This window comes from Ailuropoda melanoleuca, chromosome 13 (genome assembly GCF_002007445.2).
Source record: "Ailuropoda melanoleuca isolate Jingjing chromosome 13, ASM200744v2, whole genome shotgun sequence".
In the NCBI taxonomy this organism is placed as follows: Eukaryota; Metazoa; Chordata; class Mammalia; order Carnivora; family Ursidae; genus Ailuropoda; species Ailuropoda melanoleuca.
The window spans coordinates 69,383,852-69,402,493 of NC_048230.1; the positions used below are offsets into that span (position 1 = coordinate 69,383,852).

The 18,642-nt window shown below is 48.9% G+C and overlaps 1 protein-coding gene across 4 annotated transcripts in view; it reads right to left on the minus strand.

Annotated features, from left to right (window-relative positions):
- Positions 1 to 686: 686 nt before the first annotated feature.
- RALY (RALY heterogeneous nuclear ribonucleoprotein) overlaps positions 687 to 18,642 on the minus strand; it is a 79,147-nt gene continuing 61,191 nt past the window's right edge. For 3 of the 4 annotated variants that reach the window (XM_034640167.1, XM_034640166.1, XM_019796573.2), the window contains 8 exons: positions 8,283 to 8,547; positions 7,054 to 7,126; positions 6,813 to 6,860; positions 4,654 to 4,820; positions 3,833 to 3,946; positions 3,475 to 3,653; positions 2,195 to 2,243; positions 687 to 1,038 (listed from right to left, as the gene is read on the minus strand). In XM_034640167.1, the coding sequence (XP_034496058.1) occupies positions 2,199 to 2,243; positions 3,475 to 3,653; positions 3,833 to 3,946; positions 4,654 to 4,820; positions 6,813 to 6,860; positions 7,054 to 7,126; positions 8,283 to 8,538 (882 nt within the window). In that variant the 5' untranslated portion in view covers positions 8,539 to 8,547 and the 3' untranslated portion in view covers positions 687 to 1,038; positions 2,195 to 2,198. The remainder of the gene's footprint in view (positions 1,039 to 2,194; positions 2,244 to 3,474; positions 3,654 to 3,832; positions 3,947 to 4,653; positions 4,821 to 6,812; positions 6,861 to 7,053; positions 7,127 to 8,282; positions 8,548 to 18,642) is intronic. The other variant, XM_034640168.1, reaches the window with a different exon arrangement.

Sequence of the window (18,642 nt, forward strand, 5' to 3'; positions counted from 1 at the left end):
CCTCCACCAGCTTGAGGTCCACTGGAGTGGGGATCCATTCTTTGCCACCCAGGAGAGTGAAGGACGTGTTCTGAGTGGGCCAGGAAAGAGAGGTGGTAACAAGGGAGAGGAGAGGCCAGGGCATATAGGATCATGTACAGGAGTTGGGTTTTGTCCTGATCGTGAGCAATCAGGTAAGGGTTTTACAGGGAAGAGACATGACTCAGATAAAGCAATGTGGTGGCTCGTGGGAAATGGGGCAGGGAGAAGCCAGAGACTGGGAGGCTGGTCAGAGGACAGAGCCTGAGTGAAAAAAAAAACACAGTGTCCTAAACTAGGGCAGGGAAGGAGAGGAAGAGGTGGATTCTAGAATCATCTCAGAGCTGGGAAAATGAGACCGAGTGAGAAGCTGAGAGCTGGACCCACCACTGCCTAACACTGCTTGACACTTAAAGCCACCGAAGTATTCTCTTGAGGACCGGAACATCTGACCCTGCCCAACAATCCTATTGGCCATTTTTATCCCCACTTTAGCTGTGGAAACTAAGGCCCAGACAGACCAGTATTACTCACCCTAGACAATGCTCCCTAGCCAGGAGGAACGAGGGAGGAAAAAGAATGGGGTGAAACAGACTAGACCAGACTCTGGCTGGGCAGGAGGGCCCGGGTACCTTGAGAAAACACAAACCATCCCATCTCAGACCAAGTTGGGATCCAATCTCTTTATTGTCAGGGTACCCTCCCTGTGACCCTCCCCTCTCCAAACCTATAGAAAAACCCCAAGCCTGGGAGTGTCCTGGGAGGGGAGGCAAAGGGTGGGGAAACCTCTGTGCTCTGCCTCTGGCCCTGGCAGTGCCAGCAGGGAGGGCGCGTGGGGAGGGGAGGCCAATAACTCCACCTGCAGAGGATGTGGCACTGGCTGGGACGTGTGGGGGAGGAGGTGCCTGCTGCCAGCTCTCCTGGGACCCGCTGGGGGGTAGTCTCCAGGGGTGGGTGCCCAGCTTTAGGCCTGGTACAGTGCATGCCCTTCTCCTGCCGGTGGCCATCACTCCTGTCAGGCTGAGAAAGAGAGAGACAAAGGAGAGACTGAGGCTGAGAGGAAGAGCCTCTGGTACTCTTGATAACCGGGGTTGGGAACACAAAAGGGAAAATGGTGTTTGCTGTTTGCAGACAGACATATGCCTGCCCTCTGGCTCCGACCTTCTAATTTTTTGGCCATGCAACCCTCGGAGAGTCTCTCCCTCTCCCTGAGCCTCCATTTCCTCACCTGAGCCCTGCACCTCATCTGTGAACTGGCTTCACAAGGTCCAACTTAGCCTCTTTGGTAAAACCAACCAGGAAGCTCCCAGAAGATAGACTGCAGATACAGACTCTCCTAAACTGTCTGGGAAGATCTTGCTGGTGGAGCATCTCACAGCATGGATGGACCTCCACGCAAGCCTGTCTCACCCTGAACATGACCCCAAAGGAATGGGGCAGAGCAGGGTGGTGAACACTGGCTTGAGTAGGCTGTGAGGCCACACAGCAACGGACTCAATTCTATGCTCCACCAATTACCACCCTGGGGCTGGTGAAATACGTGCTACCGCCCTGCCCCCCTCAGTGCCTCGGTTCCCACATCTGTTACACGGGCACCATCACAACCTCGCAGGGCTGGGACAGTTTCCTCCTGGGAGGATGAAGTCTCAGCCCCTAACCCTGGCACAACCATCCCTCTCTGAGGAGGAATAGCTGGTGATGAACTCTCCCAGAGCACGCAGAGCTGCGACTACTGCACAGGAGGCTGCTGGCCGTCTCCACATACTGAGGACCATAAGACCCCCCGTGCTTTGCTAAAGCTGTTCCCTCAGATGCCTCTCCCTCAACCCTGAACAGGCTCAACTATCAGCTCTTCCACCACACCCCTCTCTGACCACCTGGCTCTCCAGCCCATCATCAGGCTCACACTGGTAATGGTTTGTGCCTTCTTCCATCAGACTCAGAGCTCCTCAAGGGTGGAAGAGACGGGCAATGTGGCTCAGAGTGTGCCGAGGGAACCCCTGCAGGGCTGGCCTGGCCAGCCCATCCTTGGCTGCTGCTCCCTCAGCCTACCAAGCTCTCACCATAAAGGAGCAGAGTAGAATGGCTGAGGATGGGGGGAGCCTTCTTTGCTGGGCATAGCAGGACCCTGCCAGGTCTGCTTCACTTCACCCCCTGTCCACCTGGACCCCCATACCTGCTTACTGCAAGGCCCCATCCTCCGCGTCTGTGTCCTGGCTGTGCTCCTGATAGGAAGGAGGCAACAAGAAACCATACATCACTCACTACCAACTCTGAGTCGTCCCTGGGGCCCAGAGCACATCTGGAGACCAAACTCAAAAAGAGGGACAAGTCAGCCAAGGGGATGATTATGGAAACAGTCTCAACACAGCTGGACTTGGGATCCTGACAGGATGATCTGGGGGCCCCCCAGAAGAGAGAAGGGACCAGTCAAGGACGTTCTAGGTGTGGCAGGAGACACATTTCTGCATAGAAAGACCTTCTCAGACTGTAGCAGGCTAAAAGCCGAGTAGACTGGCGAGCTTCCCATCTTTGGGGCATCTAAGCCTTCGTTAGGGTCTTTACAGAAACTATTATGCCTAAGAGAGTAACTGGGTCAAAAAAGGAGAGATGAGCTGCGGGCATGAGGAGGACCTCTTAAGAATGATAGCCATGAGCCCATCTGTCCTCATGCCAGAACCCAGCACTAATGAAAAGGAGGAAGTTCCAGACCTGGTGAAGAAGTCTGGGGTCTAATTCTGGCTCAGCTCCTATTAGTTAATAAGGCCCTGAGCAAGTTACTCTACTCCTCTGAGCCTCAGTTGCCTCACTGGGTAAAAGCTGGGAACAGTAACACTTTGCACAGTGCAAGGCTGCTGTTAAAGTTAAATGAAGTTAGAAACTACAAGACCTGGTGCTCAGTGCCTATTAGGTAAACTTTTAGATAGTAAGCACGCAACAGTTGCCTTACGTACTCAAGAGTCTGGTCAACCTTCCCGCTTAATGTAAGCTCCCTGCCAATGGCTTCCCAGTCTCACTCTGAAGAGGTCCAGTAACAGACAAGAGAGCTCCCTCATGCCTCCCTCATGAGACAGCCTGTTTCGTACTCAGGCAATAATGGCTTTTAGAAAATCCTCAGGTAGAATGGATACCCAACCTCCCTGTGGCTTCCCCAGGCAATCCCAGTCCTGCCCCCTGGAACTCTGCAGACTGTGTGTGCTCCCTTGAGCCCCCGACTCTTTCCTCCAACCTGTGTGGAAACCGAATCTAGAATGGGCCCTGGACTAAAGAGAGGTCTACCTCGGTCCTCAGTGGGACTTTGGACTGGCAGCTGAAATAGGCATTCCCCTGCTCTTTCTCACAGAACTAGAAACCCAGGGAAAGAGGAAGAAGGGAACTCACGGGGCCACCAACCAGCTCAGAGGCTCCCCCTCCCTTGTTGCCCTCCTGCCAGCCCCTCCCTTGCTGTGCTCTCACCAGCTCTTCCTCACTGTGTGTCAGCAGCCCCTCCTCATCGCCGTCGTCTCGAGCCTGTGCTTCTCCCTGGGGCGTGCCTGCCTCAGAAGCCGTGTCCTCTTGGGGGGCTGGTGGCCGGCTGCTGCCACCACTACTGCCCCCACCACTGCCACTGCTGCTGTCGCCCTTCTTCTTGCCATCTTGAGAGGAAAGGGGCGGGAAGAAGGGAATAAAACTCAGCCTGGGGCAGCTGCCCAGGGCAGTATCTTTGCAGAAGCTAAGCCTCAGCATGGTGGATCCAGGTGGCATTAGAGGCCACGGCCCCTCTCTGCCCTGTGCCCCTGCTCACTGAGCTGGGCGAAGACCCTTGGAAGCTGACCTGGGTTGGCCTTCTGCTCCTCCGCAATCTGCTCCAAGCGGCCCAGCAGAGCGTCGATGTTGGACTTGATCTGTGTCAGCTCTGTCTTGATGGTCTGCAGCTCACTGCTCTTTACTGGGAGTGAAGGGAATACGGGGCTGTCACCCAGGAGCTGGGAGCCTGACACTAACCCAAGACCCTAGACCCATTCTGTCAACTAGAAAGGCAGGCCAGTGGCAGGAACTGTCCTCATCTGCGGTTCTTTGGCCAGGGAAAAGGCTGGAGCTGTCCGTGGCTCCCCTCTAAGACTTCTAAGGCCATGCCTATAGTAACCAGCCCACCTTTCCGAACTTAGGACCTTTTCCCTGGATCTCTCAACTCCTGAAAGGGACTGGAGATGGATAAGAATGCAGGTGTGGTGTGCACCTAAGCAAACATATGTGTTTTTCCTCATGTTACAGGATGATGCCCAGATTTCAGGTGTATAAATGTGGGTGTCTTACCATCACATTTCCAGGGTGCCTGACTGCAGCAGGTGTACCCCAGAGTGAATGTGGAGTAGTAGGCGTGTGCAAACTTGTCCTGACTAGAGGAAAGATGACACCTTCTCCTCACTGGGTTCCATGTCACAGCACTGGACATTTCTGTGTCCAACCAAGCCCCTTCTCCTCAAAGGTCAGCCTTTTCCTCTTAGAAATGCATAAAAATACCCACTTGGTTGTGTTAGAGCTGCAGAAGTGTGGGAGATTTGTTCCTTCATCTATTTTCCAATGTAAAAATATGTGATTCTGTTATTTTGAATGAGAAAAGTAAAAATGATCTAGGAAGATCTAGTCACTCACACTTGATCTTGGCTGAGCCGGCAGTAATGGCTGTGGAGCGGGCAAAGAGCTTGACAGGTATGGTGGTTTTGACGCGCCGGACCAAGGGGACTGTGACCCGGGGTCGCTTCACAGGGACCGCCCTGGGCACTGGCACGGGTGACAGGCGGCCCCGATAGTCGAAGAGCCTGTAGGGGCAAATGGGCCAGAGGCTGCAGCATGGCCTGTGGCCACCAGGGGGCACTGCGACTCGAGACCAACCTGTGGCTGGTGGGCAGCCTGCACTACACCTCTGCCTGCTCCCAATAAGCCCTGGGGGTGAAGAGGAAAGGCTTTACCGATCTTAAAAGCTGCTGGGACTCTCATTCTTCCACCTTTCCTGCCAGCCAGGTTAGGTAAGGGCAGGCGGGTAGTAATGGTTATAGCCCCAATTCAAGAAAGGAGCAAACAGAGACCATCCCCAGAAAGAAGCCTTCCCTAGATCTACTGTATTACCTGACATGGCTTCTGCTCAGTCAACTGCCACCCCAACCTCTGGTCAGTTTGCAAATGTCCCTAAAGCAACGCAAATCACCAGCTGGGAACAGAAAGATGTGGGAATGGGGAATCCCTAAGTCTGCCTGAGCCTCAGTGTTCCCATCTGCTTCATGAGGATGGCTACCCCAAATTCTTTGCCAAGCCCCCATCCCGCCCCAAGGCTGCTGTGAGGGCAGAAAATGAGAAAACTTGGTTAAAAACACACATGTTAAAAGGTGTGATAGGTGGAAGGCCAGGGTACTGACACTCTCAAACCAGGAGCCTATGATCTCAGGGGTAAGAGGCTGGAGTCCACGCCCCTGTCCTCATTCTGGGCCACCTTAATCACCCCATCCCTCCTAGTCCACTTCAGAGATGGAGGGGAAGAGATCCATCAGAATATCAAGGTTAGGCAGCTCAATCAGAACCGTGGGCTCCCAGAGTATATAGTGGCCCCAAAGTCAACACGCAGCCATCTCCAAAAGGGTTCTTATCCTGCTCACCAGGCAGAAGCTCATAGGCTGAGTAGTGGTCTCTCCCACCACATCTGCTACTATTACCTTTCTGCAGGGAACAGGAGCCTTAGGGATACACTATGGGCTCACTTTGGAGACAGCCACGAAACATGCCATCACTGGGCAATTCAATGCCCCTTGGCTTCGCACTCCCCTGTTCAGAGAGCCCCTGCCCTGGGGTGGTGATGGCTGGAGATGGAGAGTCTCTGGGAATGGATCCAGTCCCAGACCCTGCATTTCTGCCCCTAAGGGGAGGGGGCGGCTCTGGCCTTGGTCAGAATCACTGAACCACAGAATCCCAGAGCTGGAGGGGCCCTGAGGGATCACTTGGTGCAACCATTTCATAGACTGGGAGGGGATCTGCCCAAAGTCACATAATCCATTCAGTGGCAGAGCTGAGATTAGCACCCAGATCTTCTTGACTCCCCGACTAGGGCAAGTTCCACTACACCACACTGTCTCCTGAAACGATTCAGAGGTGAGAAAACCAAGGCTCAGAGAGGTTCTGTTCTTCTTTCCCACAGCCCGGGAAGGGGGGGGGGAGGGAGAAGTTTACAACAGCCCCATCATGATTTCCACTCAAGAATGTGGCTGGTGCCATGGAATGGAGCCCACAGCTCAAGGCTGGGGTCTGATGAAGGGTGGGCCGCAGGCCTACCAGAGACTATTTTAGGCCTCCAAAGGACCGCTGGCTTCCTGTCTATAAATGAAAGGCCAGGGGCTCACACTGAGCTCTGAGGTCCCTTCCACCTGGCTGAGCACCTCCAACAGGTAAGGAAACTGAACAGCAAGAACGTGAGGGCTCAAACTCCCTGCAACTACTCCTGTAACCTGTTCTGTAATCCAACTTGCTATGTTTGTTTGTCCCTTGCTATCCAGTCCTGTTGAGTCCCACACTAGGATTAGGAGGAAGGGCAGTCAGAGAGCGGAAGACAGTGTGGGGTGGGGGAAGTTCTGACCTGGACACCTGCAGAACTAGACCCTAGTTCCAGCTCTGCCACCAATTTGTGGCGCAGCCTTGGGCAGATGCCTGTCTGTGCCTCTGGGCTCTGGTTCCCACTTGGAGGACAGAGTGGACTGCACCAACAATCTCTCAGGACCCTTCCAGCTTGGCTGTTTCATGCCTGGGCACGCCCCTCCCCCGCTCACCTGTCGTAGAAGTCGTCCCGGTAGTAATCATAGTCAAAGCTGTAGCCACTGGGGAAACAAAGGGGAGAGGGCCGGGGCTTAGGGACAGCCACTCAGCCCACTCTCCACAGGCCCTCATCTCCAAACGCCTCCCCAAATTCTAGGCTTGGCACACTGTCACCAACCAGTGTTTTCTCCCTCTGTGCAGAGAGGGACCAATACCACCCAGATGGAGAGAGACAGACAAGACGGAGCGCCCCACCTGTATATGGCAGACGCTGCTCTCTTTAGCCCCTTAGGTCTGTTGGGCTTGGGCTCTCCAGCCATGTTGATATCTGTGTGGAGGGAGGAGGCACAGTCAGATGCTGGCAGCACAGCAGGGTACCCAAACACGTATCACCCTCATGCACGTGAGCGATTTCTACGTGCTTATGTGAGGTACACATGGACTGCCCTAACTAAAATGACCAACAGAGGTCTTCACACATTAGACTCATACCCACACATTGCAGAGATAGGCCTATTTACAAATCCATATACTTTCAGACACCTGCACACACGCTCACAAACATGTCACTCACATACACACGCCATGGACATCACACACACATGCACTCTCAAGTACACTCATGTACATAAATACTTCAAATACAGATCATTCACACATGTGCATGTATCCAGGTAATCAAGTCACACACAAAAATAACACGTATACTCTCAGAGTATACACAGAGACTTGACTCCAACGTCCATATACATAACTGCCCATATACAAATGAGCCACTGCACATTCAAACAATGTTCTACCAAACATCTTTATACTTGGAATGATGCTTAGCATGTGACAGGATCTCAATATTTGGTAAATAAATATGCATATCTGCTTACACATACTAGCATATTCTGACACACATTTTTTCATATATACACACTGAAGTTATGTCCACATATTCTCCACATGCTTAGTTATATCCACATATCACTTATATAAGATATCCCTTCTCGAACATACATACACACAGAAGGTCAACTGCCACATGGTCACATCATATATATAGCACCAAAGCCAAAGGCACCTGCTTCACTTTGTGCTCCCAGCCCCTCCTCCTGGCTCTCATAAAGAGTTCTAAGTACCTAAGTACCTAAGCCATCCGTAGCCCAATATTATAGGCTATGCTAGTCCACTCTGTTCCTTTTCTCTTAGGAATCTGCATTTTAACTGGATAAAGCTTGTCATTAAGAGTCACTATGAAAGCAAAGACAAAACAGAAGCAATTTTGAGAAGCTCCTAAAATACTTCCCTACAGGCAGATTATATAACTACTTCATTTATAACTTAAATACAGTTTACAACTATTTAAATTATAACATTTCAGATAGGGGTAGTGGGTAGTAGCAAGGGAAACAGAAAAGGGCCTGAGAGAGAAGCTAGAAGGAAAAGGCCGGAACCTGCTCAAAATACCAGGAGCAGGGTCAAGGAGAGACGCTTACCCAGGGTCTGCCCGGCCAGCACCCGCCCATTCTCTCCCAGCACAGCTGCCCGGGCATGACGCTCGTTGGCATACTGGACAAAGGCATAGCCTTTGTGCACAGAACAGCCGGCCACACGGCCATACTTGGAGAAGATGGTCTCTACGTCTGACTTCTTCACCACAGCTGTGTTGAGGTTTCCGATGAAGACTCGAGAGTTGATAGACTTGGGGTCATTCTTGTTAGTTACGTTGCTTGTCTGGATCTTCAAGGACATGGTGGCCACCTGAAGAAAGAGAGCCACTGTGAAGCTGGGTCCCCCCCAATGGGCTCAAGGACAACCCATGGCCCACATCCTGGCTAAACTGGATGGCTTTGTGCCCTGCTATATGTACACCCCTATAGCACCCAGCCTCCCCTTTTTACAGCTTACTGGACTGCTGACCTCATGGCCAGGTGTTTTATATATGTTCCCTCATTTGGTACTCACATGATAAGCAGAACCAGGCCATTTCACAAGAGAGAAAATGCACATTCAGAGGTCACAACGCTAGTGAGCAACAGGGCTAGGATTTGAACCCTGGTCTACTTAAGTCTAATTCTTTTAAACCCATTCGTTCTTTAATGCTTATCTGAAATGTTACCCCATGCAGGATCTAAATTTGAAGACCCTCGATCATTTTTCTTCTGTTCCTTTAATGTAGAACCATGGCAAAGAAGTCATATGGAAATTGCAAGTAATACCTGCTCCAGAACAATACCACATTATGGCAATTGCTCAGTCTGTTCCAGACATTGACCTAGCTTTGGCTGTCTTTATTGGTACCAATCATTTTTAAAAAGGTGAGCTAAACAAGCCTCATTGAGCATTCACTGCAGGCTAAGGGTGGCATGCAATATTGAGTAATCACAAGACCCGATAAATAGTATTACTATTGTTCCTATTTTACCAGGAACAGACCCCAATTAAGTTCTTTCACTTGCCAGGAATGAGTACTCAAACCCAGGTCAGTTGGTCCCTACAGCCCATTTTTTTTTCAGCTCTATCACTTTCCTTCCCAGAGCTAAAGCCAATTTAAATACTATAGATAAGTCAGCATATCTACCTGAGAATTGTTTTTAATAAATTAATTTTTTAAAGTTACCCATTTTTATACTGACTCATTCAAATTTTATTGTTTGCTTAGAGATATTATACCTATTCTCTGCTCTCTACACTCTGCCTATGTCTTTTACCCCAAGGGACTGTACAAATCTCTCCTACCCCTGACCCTGGACAGGTTACATCAGAGGACAGGCACCAAAAGAAACAGAAAAGAAGGCTTGATGACGGTAGGAAAGGCCTAATGTGACTCCCTGGCCCAGCCTTTCTGCTCAATGGCATGGCTTTGTACAACTCCCTTTTGTACCACTCCTATTTCAATACCCCCACTGCAGAGCTACTACAAAAGGTGCTGAAGACCCCAAGCTGTATGTATAAAAACTCTCGTCAGCCCCAGGCTAATGGTAAACACTACCTACTGACCTAGTATTTTTGGGCAGAGGGAAGCTTCTTTTCAGAGAATTAGAGCAGAGTATAAGCTGGGAAAGCCTTATCTTTGTTCCGCTAGGGTGAGAGACCCTTTTCATCTTCAATCCTTCCAGCCTGGAAGCTGGCATGTTCTGACCAGCAGATGGCACTGATTGCAAGGAAAGCATAGGCTGGCCCAGAGAATAATCCTGAGGAAGAAACCTACTCCTATGGTGGGCTTGCAGGAGGCTCCATGGCTATACTAGGGTCAAGTGCGCACCATCCTAGATAAAAGATGGGAGCTGAGAGGGCACTGCTATTGATGAAGGGGTTGGTGCCAGCTTTGGAAAGGCCTGGAAGGGACAGACTCTTTTTTGTTACTCAGTTTACTTTTGCATCCAATCATCATTTATTTAGCAGTGAGGAACACAAAAGGTTATCACCCATGAAAACACATAATACTGTCCACGTGCAGCAGAAAATGCTCAATTTATGTGGGTTCCCCTGGGCCCCCCATTCCTCACAGTCCTCTCTGATAATTCCTCTCCTACCTACATGACAAGCCATTCAAAAGTTAATTCTTTGTCCATCCATGGATATACAAAGAAGTCTGTGGGGCTCCTCCATGACCATCAGGTAACCCTTCTGGCTGGTTCAGCTCAGAGCCATGAAGTTTTGGCTCAGGGAGGGGCCACCTTCCTTGTCTGGAGGGAACCAACCACTGGCCTGGGGTGTAGACCAAGAAAGAAAGAGAGGGGGGATGATGGTTTAGACCTGTTGGTGACTACTAGGCTCTGCCACTGACCTGGCAGAGACATGACAGGTGCTAGGCTCCCTAAGACCTCTGTCAGGAGCCTCTAACACCACTAAGCAGGAAGGGCTTACTGAACACCTGTGTTTAGTGATACAGCAGGACCAGCACCCACTCCTTGGCTGGTAAGTAAAGTTCTTCACATTTGGCCATACTCAGTCTTTTCTCTCCTCACCTGGGGTTTGGGACAATGTATACGGACTTTGCAAATGGTGAAGCTCTTATAGGATCTAATCATTACTCTGACTAGTTGAACTTCTCTGTTCTAGTAACAATGCCATCGGTGAGGCTCATTCTAAATGAGGGTCAAAGTCAGACTGGAGCACATTCTCAACAAAGCCAAGAAAAGTCAGCCAGAAGCCATATCACACAAAGGCTAGGATGCGATTGGGGGGGGGGTGCCTGTGGCCATTCTGGGTGAGCAATCTACAGGACCATGAAGAAACGTCTACCTAAAGCATGCTCCAGGCACCAGCCCCTCCCTATACTCCCTATCTAATCAGCCTTCAATTGGCTTTCAAAGGCAGTCTCCAAGGGCAGTCTGTGCTGCTACTGTGCATACTCCCTAAACCCAAAGGGATACCTATCTGTGGGGATGTGGAAAAGCTTCTGTGTTTAAACATGTTTATGAGACTCCTGAAAGTGAGGGATCAAGTTGGGGGTAGGAAATGAAAGGCGTGCCCCCACTAGCTCTTCTGGAACTGCTAGGTTCAGGTACAGAATCCCAAAGAGTCAAGCATTCTAAATTCAGACATGGTCTTCCAGGTTGTTATGAAACTTAAAATTTGTTAGCTTCACTTAGAACCTTCAAATATTCAGACTATAGTATGTAAGTCTCCGTCTGTACCCTTCGTTCTGCCCTGCAAATGTTAGAGGCAAGCCTGACAAAGCCTGCGACACACTAAGTGCCCAATAAATATTAGGGAGGAAGCAGTAGGAATAATGCCCCAGAAGCATAGCACCACCTTAAGGGGGAGTGGGAGGCGCACACACCACTGGGGAGTGAGGTCCCAGGCACCTCATTAAAAGAGTATAAAAGAGTAGAATCTCTGACCCAAACACCCCTCTACCCCCCCACAGACCAACCATCCCCAATTCAATCTTCCCCATACAATTCTTTCTTGGTTTTTCCAGGCTTCTCCCTATTTAGAGTAGGAGCCCTAGAAAATACTGAAATCCCATTCAGCAGAAGCTGTTTGACTTGATAAGCTATTTCCCCTGGGCCAAGCTCTGCCTCACAGATTAGCTGTGTAATTGAGAGCAAGGTGTCTGCAGCCCCTAGAGGCCCCACGCTTAGCAGTGAGCCAAGGAGAGGTGAGTAGAGGGACTGTTCTTGATGGTGGTGAGGAGAGGAAGAAAGAACCAGTTATTTCCAGAGACTTCTGCAATGTCAGATTAGCAGGGACTTCAGTGAACAAGGAGTTTATAGACCCTCGCTCTGAGAACAGAGGTGAATGGACCTGGCCACAGTGCCCCAGCCCATGAGTAGCAGGGCCAAGAACCCCATGGGTCCTTTAAGTCTAGGGTTCTTATATTCCATTTTTCCTTTTGGGTCTGTGAGGTGAGAGACAACCCTCAGGACAAGTGAGGGGCCCGGAGGGAGCAATCCAGATATGCTATTTTTAAGGAAAACTAGGGACTGGCTTTCAAGTAAGTGTCTTTACCTTTACCTGCTGGAGAAACAATTGCTGCATAAAAGCTAGGCCCTTAAGCTTATTAAAACCCACCAGAGATACAGGCTTTGAAATGCAATTTACAGCTCAAAGGGATGGACTCACTTCTCCAAGCTAATAAGAACAGAGGAAATTTGGTAAAAACAAATTTCCCAGCTGAAATATTTCAGATGGAAGCTATGTTTTACAAGTCAAGAGCCAAGCCTAAACATGTGGTAAAGTGACAGGGCTGTGTAAAGGTAGAAAAACCCTAAAAGGTACAACCACCCCTGAACTCTGGGTAAATGAGACCCCCCAGAGAACCATCAAGGTAAGAGCCTCTAATTACTCAGTGTCAGACTTTACATACCCCACCTTATTTAACCCTCACAACAGCCCTGTGAGGAGATATTTTAAATGGGGGAAGGAAGACTCAGAGAGGCCAAGTTATTGGCTAATACAGCAAAGCCAAAACTGGAAGGTAGGTCTGTTTGCCTCCATAAGGCCTTTTCATAAAAACAGATGCCTTAGGTACTGATTGCCAAGGAGAGAGAACGTGTCACCCTCAAAGACAGCCTCTCCTCAGTCCTCACCCCTTCCCTTTCTACTACAACATCTCACGTTTGCACAGGATTTTAGTGAACAAAACCAGTTTATATCCTTGATCCAGACACTGTCAGTCTCATCTTATAGATGAAAAGCTAAGGACTTTAGGTATGTGACTTACTTAAGGCCACCCAGCCTAGTAAAGGGAGTAGCTGGGGACTTGAATCCAGGCTTCTACACACCACTGTTTCAGTAACTGTTCAGGCCTCTGACTCTGCCATGTCAGCCCTTAGGCCCTCCCAATTCTGGCCATCAGGTTCGAGTCTAGTCTTCACCACGACCTCTGAGGCACTTAGCCATCAGAATGTCCACTGCCCCAACTCTACAGTTCCTCCCTGGCACTAGATCTCTTCTTCTTAAAACGCTAATTTCAAAAGAAGAGCAGCTGCTCTTGGTCCTGATACCCCCCAGTGACTAGAGCCTCTGTCCAGGCCAGTCCTGCTCAATACCTCTGGTCTTATTCTCCAGTGTACAGATGAGGGTCACACCAGCTTGTGGCCAGACCTCTGCCCTTAGATAGCCCTGGAGATACTGGGTGGTTTTGAAGGAAAATAGCTATCACCGATGGTGAGGCTATTTCTGGAGAAAGCCAAGCAATCAGACCGATCAGTGCACACGAGCCCCCTTGGTCCAGAGGCTCCTGGTTAACAGGCAGCCAAGGATGACAGAACATCTATTAATCTCATTAAACTCACCAGGCCCCAGCTCATTAGCATTGCCCAAATGATCATTACTGGCCAGACAGGACTATTCCCATGGAATGCTCTTTAGTTTCCTGACAATTCCCATTCCCATAAGAAACTCCAGCTCCCAATATGTGAATACTGAGGGTGCCTAGAATGAGTGGGAGTGTAAGGGGTCCAGGCTACAGGTTCAGGAGGCCTGGCCCCGGCTCTGATGTGTCACCTGCAACAAGTCATACGATTTCTGAGCCTTATCATCCTTTTTTTTTTTTTAAAGATTTTGTTTATTTATTTGACAGAGATAGAGACAGCCAGTGAGAGAGGGAACACANGGCTCTGATGTGTCACCTGCAACAAGTCATACAATTTCTGAGCCTTATCATCCTTTTTTTTTTTTTAAAGATTTTATTTATTTATTTGACAGAGATAGAGACAGCCAGTGAGAGAGGGAACACAAGCAGGGGGAGTGGGAGAGGAAGAAGCAGGCTCACAGCAGAGGAGCCTGACGTGGGGCTCGATCCCATAACGCCGGGAACGCCCTGAGCCGAAGGCAGACGCTTAACCGCTGTGCCACCCAGGCGCCCCGAGCCTTATCATCCTTATTCTGAAAACAGGAATAATATTTGTCCTGATTACCTTTCAGATCTGATATAAAATCAAACAGGCGGATGAATGTGAAAGTGCTCTGCTGCATCTACCATACACTCTAGAAGGATGAAGAGTGTAACTATTATCAGCCAACTCCTCTCGCCTTCACTCACTCAACAGACATTTCTGAACTACTCCCCTCTGTGCTGGCACTGTGGAGATGCTGGGAAAGACTGCTCACAGGCCTTGTCTTCTACGTCCTTCTCAACAAAGCCCACTTGCCAGGAACCTGCTTCTTGACGGTTTCCTAACAACAAACCTACAATAGTAGAAACAGGAGATGTAAACTTGGGACATGTCCCTTAAACTCACTAAGCCTCAGAGTCCTCATCTGCAAAATGGGAATTATACCAACGCCCATGATTAGGATTAGAGATAACGAGTATAAAGTGCCTGATATAATGGCTGGGACCAGTAGGTATTTATGTAAGAAACTCAAATGCCCTGGGCTCCATGAAAACTCTAGTAGATCATCCACATTCCAGCCCTATGTTCTTTACCCCATCATCTCCCAGTGCTCCATACTCTGCCTGAGACCAGGGGAATCAGAGGTAGAGGGCCTACACACTCTCTCTCCCCTGTCCCAGTGTCTGGAACCAAACCTAGAAATTTTATAAAGATGCCCCCAACCCATGCCTGATGTGACAGGCACTACTGTAAGAAGCTGGGAGGGGTGTCAGGCCTTCTGAGCCAGCGACTCACTCCTCAGCTATACCACAAGATTTCTGTTCATAACACTGGTTATCACCATCTGATAGGTCCTGAGAGGAGACCCCAAAGCAGAGGCAGAGCTGGGGACTCAGTCACCTTTCCCCACAGTGTAGTTTGGGTATATACCCTTCCTTCCCTGTATCTTACACCCTAACTCTATCCCCAGTTGTGGCCTTAGGCTGAGGTTTAGTTAGCATCTGTGACAAGCAGCGCTTCTAGCTATGGGTGGACAGGCAGCAAGGACTGGGTAGGTACAACCCTGGGCCTACAATCCCCAATACTAAATTACAGTTAGGGACCTAAAAATAATTGTCAGCCTCTTAATTTTTGTCAAAGGAAGTCATCCAAACACTTACCTACCCAATTCAATCATAATTATAGCTATCCAAATACTCACTCATTCATCCAGCAACTGGTCTGGTACCTGATCTCAAGGAACTCCCACTACATCAAGGGGACATCCACCATGACCACAAAGCACATGTGCCCTTGACTGGAGTCCACTGCCCCAGAAGCTGCCCAAACAAAGCAGTCCAGAATATCAGTGAATGGAAAGGAGCACTACAGAAGGCTCCACAAAGAGAGAGTGTGTTCAAGGTAAATTCCATCTGGATGATGATGTGGGGAGAGGCGATGCCTGGCAGGAGGGACTGCACTAACAATGCACAGAACATGCCCCTTTCTCCTCTTTGCTCCCTGCTCTGCCCTTCCTCCTGCAAATATACGCAGGATAGGGCCAGCAATAAATGTTTGAAAGAAAAGAATTCCTTTAGTGCTGCCTCCTCTTCCTTGATAGCTGCATACTAATTAGTTTTGAGGAAGAACAAAAAGGGAATACGCAATTCAATATGCAGCAGCTTTATACCAGGCACTGTGCTGGAAGCTTTACAGACATAATCTCTCATAATCCTGACCACAGCCCAATGAGAAAAGTACTATCATCTTCACCCTTCAGATGAAGAAACTGAGGCTCAGGGAGAGCTTAAATAATTTGTCCACAGTTACATTAAGTGGCATGATTAGGATAAAAAGACCCTAAGCGTATCTGGTTCTAAAGCCTGTGCTCTTCCTATTCCACTAGATTGCTCCCATGGACCTCCCCCCTTCCCACAGGAAGACGACCCTGGCTTTGCTGCTGCTGTGCCGCAAGACCGCAGGCTCTGGAGCATGTGACCACTAAGGGCCCTCTCAGGGCTAACCATGTGACTGTGATCATCATTACCAACACTTGCTGAGCACTTACTATATACTGCACTCGGTTACTGCTATGGGGCAGGTGATGGTGTGTACTGTGCTCATTTCACAGATAAGGAGCCTAAGGGTTAGAGCTTAGTCTTACACAAGCCAGGAAATGACAGAGCTGTAATCAGTCTGTTTGAGACCAGAGCTCGTGCTCTAACCTTGGCCCAAAATGGCTTCCATGCTAAAATATCCTGTACCTGCCAGGAGGTCAGCTTCTAACACTTTCTGATCCTTTGGGCATAAATGCATGGGGTCTTGTTGCAGGCATACTCTCACGTCCAAGAGCCAATAAGCACTTGTTGTGAGCTTGGAGAATGGTCCCCCTCTCCCTTTCTACACCTTAAGGGGCTGGCTCCTCAAAGTGATAATGTGGCAAGATTAGTCACTACTTGCTGTTGGTTGATTATAGCTATTCTTTTCTGTAAATGAAGTTTAAAAGTCATCAAAGGGTCTGTCAGCTGTGACTTATGAGCCTCTTTCCCGCAGGGAAGTCAGGCAGTGACAAATGCCTCTCTCGTTCTGCCATCCATTATGAGTCGGAAGGTGCCATGTTCCAATTACTGGAGACCCCGATGTAGCTCATGGAAAACCCTGTTCCAAGCTGCGGCCATTATTCAGGTCTGGCAGCGCTGCCAGCAGGGTTACCCCAGGCCCAGGCCCCACTGGGTAAGAATAGAGTAAGAGAACGTTTCTGATTTTGTGAGCCAGCCCTTACTGTCCCTTACTTGGGTTATCCCTGGTGGGTTTATCCTAGACATATTTTACAAACAAGTAAAAACATGCATACCATGTGGGCGCTGTCTCAAAGAACCCAGGATCAAGACTGTCCAGACAGACAGACATGAGAAAATAAAGTCATGCTGCCAGGTGGAGAAGGTGAGCAATAGGATGATACTCAGGAGGGACAGAAGGTAAGACATCTAGGATGTTCAAAGAAAAGTAGTGACTGAAGGACCCCTTATAGATCATCTAGGGTGACCAATTGCCTCAGTTCTCAATACTCGTTATATGGCAAGCCCTGTCCAGCAAATGCTGAGGAACCAAAGACGAATGAAACATAGTCCCTGTTACTGAAGGTAGATGAGATAATTAAGGTCTAAAGAAGTGACTTGCCTGAGGGCACAAAAATAAGTTAGGGTCAGTGATGGAATGAGAAAGTAGGTCTCAGGACCTCTTGTAAAACAGAAAAAGCAGAGACAGGGAGCCTTCTTATGTGCCAGGCTCTTCATGCAGAACGTGGCACAACAGTTCAGAGCGCCAGCTCCCAGGGCGCCTGGCTGGCTCAGTCGGAGGAGCATGCGACTCTTGATCTTGGGGCCGTGAGTCTGAGCCCCCTGTGGGATGTAGGGATTACTTAAATTACAAACAAACGAACAAACAAAAAACTTGAAAAAGAGTGCCAGCTCCTATTCAAGTCCCACCTACACGCTTACTAGAGGACTGACTTCTGGCAAGCCCCCTAACTTAACCAAGTCTCAGAAAAATGGGGACTCAGAGTTGTGATGAGGATTAAATAGGATAATACAAGTTACAATGGCAGGCAAATTTAAGTATCCCAAAATATTATTTATCATCAAGTAATTCCTGAAACAACTCTTTGAGGTAGATATTATTAATCTCATTTTACAGACAAGAAGACTGAAATTCTTTTTCACTTTGTCACACTAAGTAAGCCAGTGCTTCTCAAAACTATGTGTGGTGAAGAACCACTTTGTTTCGCTTTTTAAACTTCCAATCCATTACAAATACACTTGTAAAATACAGTAAAAGTGTCTAGTTTCTGGGCACTTACTCTCAATTTCTAGACTTTGCACGACTCTGCGACAGTTGCGGATGAGCATCCATTCAGTGGGCTATGCTCTGAGAAGCACAGATCTAAGTAAGCAACTCTTACCCACCCCCGTCAACCTCTGTGAAAACCAAAGCAAAGAAAGAACAGTTTATTTCATTTCTCCTTTTGGCCCAATTCTTTTGGAGACTTTGGTGTTAGACCAATTTACAAAAAGGATCCTAATCTTTTTCCTTTTTCACTTCTCTCAAAAAAGAGAGAACAGGGTAAGCAGGCCAAGGATAGTAAGCTCAGGCACTTGCCATCAAACACTTCAGGAGGTGATTTATCTTGGTCATCTACTCTAGGTCATGCTGCATCTTGCAAGGGAAGATGATCTAGGCTGTCTGAGAATGCCACAACCTTCCTGAGACCTGGGGATCTGAGAGGAGGGTATATTACTGAAAAGGCTGGTACTTCTGGACCCTCTTCCCCCTGACACTAGATGACATGAGGAAACTAGCCAGGAAGGGGAGGTATGCTGTACCTTTCACAATCTTATATCATGGCTGCTTACACAGTAATCTTCCCTACCTAGAGAGTTTCTTAAAAGTAAGATGGACAGATTCATTCTCCAATACCACCATATACCCAAGAGTATGACTGGCTGAAGCAGATGAGCAGCCAAGACACAATAGTATATCTTGAAATCTTCCAGGTGCATGGCCCAATTGTCACCACCATGCAAAA